General features: G+C 43.1%; 1 protein-coding gene across 1 annotated transcript in view; it reads right to left on the bottom strand.

Annotated features, from left to right (window-relative positions):
- Nucleotides 1–727: 727 nt before the first annotated feature.
- The window catches only part of Lipa (lipase A, lysosomal acid type), a 34017-nt gene continuing 25411 nt past the window's right edge, over nt 728–9333 (bottom strand). The window contains exons 7-9 of the mRNA XM_035441885.1: nt 8945–9016; nt 3425–3496; nt 728–2641 (exon numbers count right to left, since the gene is read on the bottom strand). Of these exons, the coding sequence (XP_035297776.1) occupies nt 2408–2641; nt 3425–3496; nt 8945–9016 (378 nt within the window). The 3' untranslated portion in view covers nt 728–2407. The remainder of the gene's footprint in view (nt 2642–3424; nt 3497–8944; nt 9017–9333) is intronic.

Genomic DNA, 9333 nt, shown 5'->3' with positions numbered 1-9333 from the left:
AAATGGCAGCCAGCAATTCCAACTCCCTGCCTCATCCTTTCAGCTCTGTATTTCATTGGCAAAGCCCGTTTGCCTTGGACAAAGGATCCTTGAGGGATATGTGGCCAGAGAGGAGGGTGGCTCTACAGGAGGCATACCCACTGCTTTGACCACTTTAGTCCTTTCAGAGGGTGCCAGGAAGAACCACACAGAGGTTGTGACAGTCTTTGGAGCTACCCTAGGTGTCACCTGTCACTTCATTTGTCTAAATCAAAACATGTGCCCATCTTGTCAGTCCGCACATAGTAACTACAATAAAGACTCCCTTGTGAGTACCCAAAGATGAACGACTGGTATGGCCTCTGTACTTAAGTGCATGGTAGTTTGAGCCCTCCGAACTGTTTTGTTTGGGTTTGGGGGGGGCACTAAGGCAATGGACTGTCTCTGTCAGCTTTATTTGCTTCATTTGTTCAAGGAAGGAAGTGACAGATACTAACTAGCCACTGCCTGGGGAAGGACTTCATTGTTGCCTGGCCTAAATTCGGAGCCTCTCTAGCACAGACTGTGCACGGACCAGCCCCAGCCATCTTTTGACCCAGGATCCCCTTCTCTCCCCGAAAATTATTCATGGACCATGTGAGTGAGGTTTCCAAGGGGTGGGGGAATGAGAGTAGAGAAAAAAAATTCTGAGTCCTGCGAAAAAACAAAGTATAGGCTAGCTAGCCATTAAAAAGCAAACAGCACCGCATAATTGTTCAGGCCTGTGAGGCTGAGCTTTATTGAAAAGTTCAAATACGAACCTTTAAAATGTTACAAAGTTGTATCATTCTGTCTGCATGTATGAGCCAATATCAAGTAATATTGCTGCATCTAAGGTAACTAGGTCAGAAAACTTATCAACTAGCCATTCAGCTGACAATAGCGAGCAGACAAATGCAGGTTTTCTGCACACAGTATAGAGCATACAACACTGGTTTTCAGAATCGAATTCCTGAGCTGAGCGTTGATCTGAGAATATCCAGTTCATTTGTGTGAAAAATTAACCAGGACACTTGTCACAGGCAGCCAACTTTGGCTTCACACACACACCATCACAGCAACCGCATTCCCTTCTGAAAAATGAGTGGTTTGTCCCTCCACAGGGAGTTTCTTCACAGAAAAGTGACCTGATGAACACACACAGCTGAGTAGATCAACCTTCAAGGTGTTTACAAGAGATTTTTTATTATTATTATTCAGTACAATCTGCTTTACACGATTCTTGGCTTTTTTTTTTTTCTTTGACTTAGCCTAAAAAATCTGAATATTTGCTAAACACTTGTTATTGAGGTTTGGTAAAACTTGAAGAAAGAATATTCCTGACAAGGCTGGGGTAACACTGGATTTGACTAGGTAGTTAGTGCATAAAAACATGAAAAATGTTGTTGAGGCAGGTAAACACAGGAACACTGGGCTGGAGAGCATCTAAGGCAAAGAAAAGAGAACTGAGCACTTTGGTTTTGTTGTTCCTTTGTCTTTGGTTTTTTGTTTGTTTGTTTGTTTGGTTGGTTGGTTTTTTTGGGGGGGAGATAAAGTTTCACTCTCTAGATAAGCCCTAAATCTAGCAGCAGTCTTCCTGCCTTGGTCTCCCCAGGACCCATGTCAAGCCCAGAACAAGGTATTTTTCATACTGCGTTCAAAGAAGAGACAGATTTGTTTTTGCTAACAAAAATGATAGCTTGAAGTGTCCTATACGTTCTCACTTGTGTTTGGTGGGAATAGAAAGGTAATTGCATAGCTTTTAAATTACAGATGGGTTGGGGAGATGGTTTTGTGGGCAAAGTGCCTGATCCACAAGCATGAGAACCTGAGTTTATGCCCCTAGAACCAAAGTAAAAACACTGGATGGGGCATCATGTACCTATAAGCCCAGCACTGATGAGAGAGAAGGTAGAGACAGGCAGATCCTGGAGGTTCATTGGTCAGCCAGTCTAGCTGAAATATGCAAGCTCCACGTTCAGTGAGAGACCCTGCCTCAAAAAATAAGATGATGAGTGTCTGAAGAAGACATCCTGATACTAGCCCTGACCTCCACACAAGGCAGGTCTGACCAGTACATAGCACACGCATACGCATGTATAAGTGGCATGCTTACACCAAAAACAATAGTAAAAAGTAACATAATGATTACGATGACATTTTCACATAACACCCACACCTTTTAAAGACTTCAAAAGGCATCACTGGCTGTGATGCTAGCTTGTTAGTCATAATTAAGCATAAGACAACTAGAGTGCTTCTAACTAACTAGAGAGCACAGATACCTTCAAAGCCATCATCTTCTTGCATGTAAAACAAAAGATCTAGGCAAGGAAAACACAAGCATTTTACAGAAATGAAGCAAACATCTTTTTGCCCTACTAAAGGGTATATATCTCAAGTCAGGTTTTCACTGGTATTTCCTCAATAGATTGACTATTTCGTTATACATCCTCCAGGGGGCATCCAAACCCCAGAGAAAATCCAGATGTTCCCAGTCAGGGAGGCGCTTGTGGTACACCAAGTTGGGGATCTGAGTCAGCAAGATGTTGACGTCACTGGGGTCTGCCAGCCAGTCATGGTCCCCACTCCACAAAGCAGTGGGTACAAGCATGTCTTTTAAGTCATACACGGGAGGGCAAGTCTATAAGAAAAAAAAAAAAGACTAATAGAAACCTTGGTAATAGTTACAATTTTTAAAAATAGAGTAAATGCAATCTCCATTGAAAAATAAATGTCTTGTCAGTCTGATCTGAAATTAAGCAAACAAAAAACTACACATTTTGATAATCACTTTCATTATGTTTTTCAGATAGTCATTACAAGGAAAGAACTGTCGCTGTGGAGATGTTCCCCTCTGCCACACTGTAGGGACCATTTAATCCTCAGTGAGTACCACGGTTATCCCCAGATGTATATGCAAGGACCCAACTGAGTAAGAAGGAGCTCTGTGCTCCGAGGCTCCTCCATCCTCTGTCTGAATGTGAGAGAAGCCACACAAATCCTCCATGGCTCAATTCTCTAAACTTAAAGTCAAAAACAAGGGCTACTTCGAGAATTGAGAAAAACAGAAATATTTTCATACTTCAGGGAACTCAGTGCTCAGAAATGGAAATTTTATTTGCAGAGGGAAGAAAGGGCTTAAGCCATGTAATGTGTCTAAGGTCTCACCTCCAGCAAGCTGGCAATAGCCCAGGGCATCCTGGTTCTAAAGCATATGCTTATGATCCTACCGAACCCCAGTAGCCCCTTACAGCCAGAAAACATCGGGACAGGAGACCTGCACCACTCCACTGACAGACCTGGAAAGATCCAAGTGGACTCAGGGAAAGCACCTTACCAAGCCAATTCTGCTGACAACCCGCCCTCCGCAGCTGAGCCCAACCGAGGTCTAGAAGCCAAAAGCTCATTTAATTAAATGGTTTACCTGGTTGTAATGAAAATAATTCTTGGCCTTGCTTCCCCAGTCAAAAGCTTGAAACATATGGTGTTTAGCAATCTAAAAACAAGAAAATTTGGAGGAAAAAAAAAGTTAGCAGACAATGAAGTTAGAGATAATATCATAGATTACTACAGACAATCAGGTCCTCAAAAACCAAATCCAGGTTTATTCTTCACTTCCAAACTTTACACACACACACACACACACACACACACACACACACACACCATACATACATACACACACACACACACACACACACCATACATACACACACACACAACACACACACACACCACACACACACACACACACACACACACAACACACACACACCGCACGCACGCACACGCACGCACGCACGCAGCACGCACGCACGCGCACGCGCACACACACACACACACACACACACACACACAATTTTGGTGGGGCATAGAGACAATCCTGTCCTGGGACTCACTTTGTAGACCAGGCTGGCCTCTTTCTGACAGAATGGCTGGGAAAACAGCTATGACCAAAAGAGTTACCCCCATGAGATGAGCATCTGTGTGGACGTTTTCTTTTCTTTCTTTTTTTTTTTTTTTTTTTTTAGATTTTTACTTATTTATTACGTATACAACATTCTCCTTCCATGTATATCTGCACATCAGATCTCACAATGGATGGTTGTGAGCCACCATGTGGTTGCTGGGAATTGAACTCAGGACCTCTGGAAGAGCAATCGGTGCTCTTAACTTCTGAGCCATCTCTCCAGCCCCCTGTGTGGACGTTTTCAACTAAAATTGGCTTCTTGGGCTTTTTCAAAGAGGTAGTAATTTTACTTGAAGGTGTACATACATACTGATGTTTCAGACTGGGATCACCTACTATATGTTCAACAGTGGTCCGGTAAGGCTATACCATTAAAGGACATTATGCCTATCATAGTTTGTGTTCAGTATGTTCTAAGAGGTTCAAACAACAATGAAATTGCTTAGTGAAATGTTACCAAAATGTAAACCTCTCCTTAAGAAATGCCTGACTGTACAAACACATGGTTGTGTTTCCTGTCTATCCTACCTATCTATATGCATTATTTGCTTAGATTTTTGTGAGCATACACGTGTGTGTGTGTGTGTGTGTGTGTGTGTGTGTGTGTGTGTGTGTGTGTGTGTTATACTCACATATGTGTGGAGACTAGAGGTTGATGTTGTAACATACTGAGAAAAATATAGACAGACTTACAGCTGCTGTGAGTACATCCACTTCTATCTCCAATTGAACGTGCTAATTCCCCAGTGCAGCCTGGACTGACAGAGTATGCAGACTTTAGTGTACCAGGTTCTCACACGTCATACATGTGGATAAAGCACCAGGGGTGTAGGAAATAGCTTGTAGCTCAGCATCACTTAGGACTTCAACCTACTAGCACTGTTTTTAAAAAGTTAATCAAATGTACATCTTTTTTTGTTTTAACAAAAAGCAGGAAGTTTCGAACAGTGGATGGCATTGGCATGATCTCAGGGAGTTATTAATATGCAGATCCTAGCAACACATTCAGAATTCGGATCCTGGATAGATGTGGGAGAGGCCTAGAAATCTATTTCATCAGTGTCCTCAGTAGTGTGGCTAGTGCTGTAAAGCTAGGTTGGGACAGGCCTCTTCCAAGAGGAATAAGTGCCCAGGCTCTGGGGAGGGGAGAGGGGAGGGGAGAGGCAAGAACATGTTTGGTTAGTGGGACCTGGTATAAGTTTGTCAGATTTGGCTTGGAGGCTGCTATGGTTATAACCTTGATTGTCAATTCGACTAAATTTGGAATTAACTAAGAGACACCTCTAGGCATGTCTGTGTCTATGAGGATGTTTGCAGAAAGGCTCGTCTGAGGTGGAATCCCACTGACCAGACTAAATCAAAAGAAAAAGGGAGGAAAATGAGCTGAGCACCAGCTGAGGCCACCAGACCACAGAGCCCAGCAGGGGAGCAGTAACAAGAAAACACTGGGAAATGGCTGTACAAAGTAACTCCTGTATGACAGAGAGACCTCGCAGTGAGCAGAAGGTCAAAGGGCACAGTGCCCTCTCTGCTGAGTCATGAATTTGGGAAATTCCAAAACCACAAAGTCAGCTTGGCTAGAGAGCAATGTTATGGCCCTCAGCCTGCAGTCTTTGACCCTGGCCAGTTGCTTAAAGGGGCAGACGAGAGGGGCTGGAATCAGAACAGATGTTAGGGTTACAGCCAAACCAGCTGCTCTCTCCCAAACCCAGTGCCCAGTGGGGGCCTAGGACCCTGAGGACGAAGGAAGGCCCTACTATGATGATGACATAGCATGGACTCAGGGAAGCCACAGTTTCAACACAGCCAAGGGCCCCTGAAAGGCCCGGCAGAGTGGCTACTTGTGAATTGCTGAAGCATGTGTCATACCACACAAAGGCAGCTGGTGTCCACTAAGCTGTCAAGTAGCTCACAAACTGCCTTCAGTGTGCCTCAGCCAGCCGGCAGACATCTTTGGGAATGCAGTGATTTCTGAGGTGACAGAAATGGGGCCTTTTGAGATATGTCCAAATAGAGAAGTAAAATGTTCACATGTGTCTGGGGCAGGGGGTTAGTATGAGAATATATGAAGAAAACAAATGATCATAAACAGAAATATACTTGTGAGTAGCAAGGACCTGGAAGAAGGGCATTGGGAATTTGAGTGCTTCCCAAGGTCTAAAGCATAGTTTAAGTGGTAAATGTATGCTGCAAGCATGGCATGGACAACTCGCATTCTGGGGACCCCTCTTCCTAAGGCACAGCAAACTCTGTCACCTGGCATTTAGCTTTCCTGACACATCAATAACCTAAGTGGCATCTCCTTAAAGAGAAGCCTGTGAGACAGCAGCTCATGTCATGTCTTCCAGTGTCACAGACCACACTTCTTCAGCTAGGGCTCCGAGGCAAGACAGAGAGTTTTCTATGCCATGCCCCAGGGACTCGCACACTTGGCTAGTGGAAGAAGAGTGTGGGGGGCAGACTTCCTAAACATACAGATCGTTGTAAATAAAAAAGGACTGAACTACTCATACATTTGACAGGGATAATCTCAAAATAGGTATATTGAACAAAACAACCAGGCAAAACCAAACAAATACATTATATTATACCCCACTGTTACACATGAACTCTAGGAAAGGCAAAATAAAGTGAGAGAACGCAGATCAGTTGTTGTGGAGGAAGGATTTACCCAGGAACATGAGGGCGCTTTCGGAGGTGGCAGGTATGTTTCCTGTCATACTGAGGCAAAGGCATTACAGGTTATGCCAAAGTGTATCAAGTTGTACAGTGTAGCAGTATGTCACGTATAGCTCAATAAAAATGCAAAAATAAAAAGCCAAAGCCAAAGTACAGTTTCTCCAGTGTGGGGATATTTTGTTTGTGCCCTAACAAAGCTTGCCTGGAGATTAGAGTGTGGTACTAGCCACTAGTTAATCATAGAAGGCCAGGCTGTGGTGGCACACACCTTTAATCCCAGCACTTGGGATCTCAGCCCTTTGATTCCAGTATTCGGGATCTCACACCTTTAATCCCAGCATTAGGGAGGAGAAAACAGTAAGTGATAGGGCTGGGCAGAGAGAGGAATATAAGGTGGGAGGAGACAGGAGCTACTCCGCCCTTTCTCGGTCTGAGCCTATGGTGGAGATAAGAACTCTACTGTCTGGCTGCTCTGCTCCTCTGATCTTTCAGCTTTCACTCCCTAATATCTGACTCTGAGTTTTTATTACTAAGACTAATTAGAACTCATGCTACACTCCAGTGCAAATGATTTGGAATCTCTATGGACACAGGAGTCTGTTTTATTTTTTTCAAGTTTTTATTTACTATTCTTGCATGACCATGATGGAGGAAGTACATGCACGTGTGAAGAACAGAGGACAACTCTTTGTGAAGTTGGTCCTCTCTTTCTACCTTTATGAGTTCTGGGGATTGAGCACATGTAGTCTGGCTTCCACAGCAAGTACTTTAGCTGAGCCACCTTGCTGACTCATAGGTTTCATTTTGTTTTTTTAAAATATCTTACTTATTTCAGTTTATTTATGTATGGTATGCATGTGTGTATGAGTGTGTGTGCTCGGGCACATGCGTGTGCATGCTTGAGTGCGCATGCATGCAAGCACAGTACACACAGAGAGGTCAGAGGACAAGTTGGAGTTCATTCTGTCCTCGGAACTTGTAGATCCTAGGGATCAAACTTGGGTCATCAGGCTTGGCGGCAAGTGCCTTTGTCCACTGAATCACCTCCTAGCCCCATACTTCTCATTATTAAACGTCAGTGTGTATAGCCAGTTCTGCCAGCCTACGCCTTATTTTTTATTGAAAGAATAATTTATTAAAAGATGTAACCCTGCTGGGTGTTGGTTGCACATGCCTTTAATCCCAGCACTCGGGAGGCAGAGGCAGGAGGATCTCTGTGAGTTTGAGGCCAGTCTGGTCTCTAGAGAGAGTGCCAGGATAGGCTCCAAAGCTACACAGAGAAACCCTGACTTGAAAAACCAAAAAAAAAAAAAAAAAAAAAAAGATGTAACCCTTTAGGAACACAGTGTTTCTGGTGCAAGTTGTGTCTGTGCAGTGCTCAGAAGCTAAAACACCTTTAGAGCATCTTGGTTTGAAGCTTAACCAGCAAAGCATTTCACGTTTAGGATAAGGTTAGCTGGAAAAGACCATTCTCAAGACAATGCTGTAAGGTGGAAGTAAATCCTCCCTATTGTCAAGTGGAAAAGGGGAAGCAAGTTATAAAGCCATTAGAAGGGAAAACATAATCTCCTTTTACATCAAATATTCTACCTATAACTACTTCTTTTTGAAATGATTCAGCAAGAGGCACCAAGCAAATACGGAGACTTTTCCTGCCTCAAATGTGTACTTACTACCTGTATGGGATTACTAGAATAATTTCATTTCCATTTTAAGACACTATTCTTTTTTATCTACATGTGAACTCTAAATGCTTTAGAACTAACATACATTGCTTATGTGATAAAATGATCAAAATTCTACTTGAACATTAGTGACCCCCCATTATCATAGATGATCACTTTGGCCCTGGTTTATCCACTCGTGTTCCAGGCACACTGTCCATGGGTGCTGACAGCTTCTACCCCCAGAAAATCATATTTTATCAAATATGAAATAAAGTAAATCTGTTGCACAATAAAAAATAGGGAGGAAAGTGGGAAGGTGAATAGGAAAGGGACATAAATCTGAGATGGAAGCAAAGGAGAAAGAAGTGAAGAGAGAGGAAAACAAAACTCAGCCCTGATCACTGCGAGGTGAGCCTTCGCCCAACACAGTGTATATCACGGAAGATAACTAAAGTGCCCCAACTCAGGGACAAGCGCCCAGGACTGTAGAAAGGAAACAGATTTGACCTGCTGTTTTGGTTTGGGAACGGCATGAAGAAGACTACTCTGGGAATCCACAGCTTAGCCAGTACCAGTTTTACTCAATATTGACCTTACATGTGTCCAGCTGTCCCCCTGGCATGCTTACCTGGCCCCAGTGTCGTAAGTTTTGCACCGAGGTTCCCGCAGGAGAGTGTGATGTATACACATTCACTCTAGACTGAAAGACGAATGTGATGAGTGAGAAAATGAAAACAGCATTAATAAATCCCCATTAACACATTTTCCTCTTCAAAGAACAAAATAATACAAATCTATGCACAGTTTTTTAGAATACTGATCTCTCAGACACCTGCAGAGTAGGGAAAAGCAACAGTGAGGTAAATCAAGGAGGTACATACAGGCTGCAATCACGGGTCATTTTTCCTCTTCTTCATGCTTTCCTAAATTTCCAGACTTTAGAAATTTAAAGTCTTCCTTTAATCAATGGGACAAAAATAAAAATCTCACTTTTTAAAAGTCTCTACCACCTTCATT

This window comes from Cricetulus griseus, chromosome 3 (assembly GCF_003668045.3).
Source record: "Cricetulus griseus strain 17A/GY chromosome 3, alternate assembly CriGri-PICRH-1.0, whole genome shotgun sequence".
In the NCBI taxonomy this organism is placed as follows: domain Eukaryota; kingdom Metazoa; phylum Chordata; class Mammalia; order Rodentia; family Cricetidae; genus Cricetulus; species Cricetulus griseus.
Note: the sequence above shows the minus strand (reverse complement) of the source record. Positions and strands in the feature narration are given on the sequence as shown.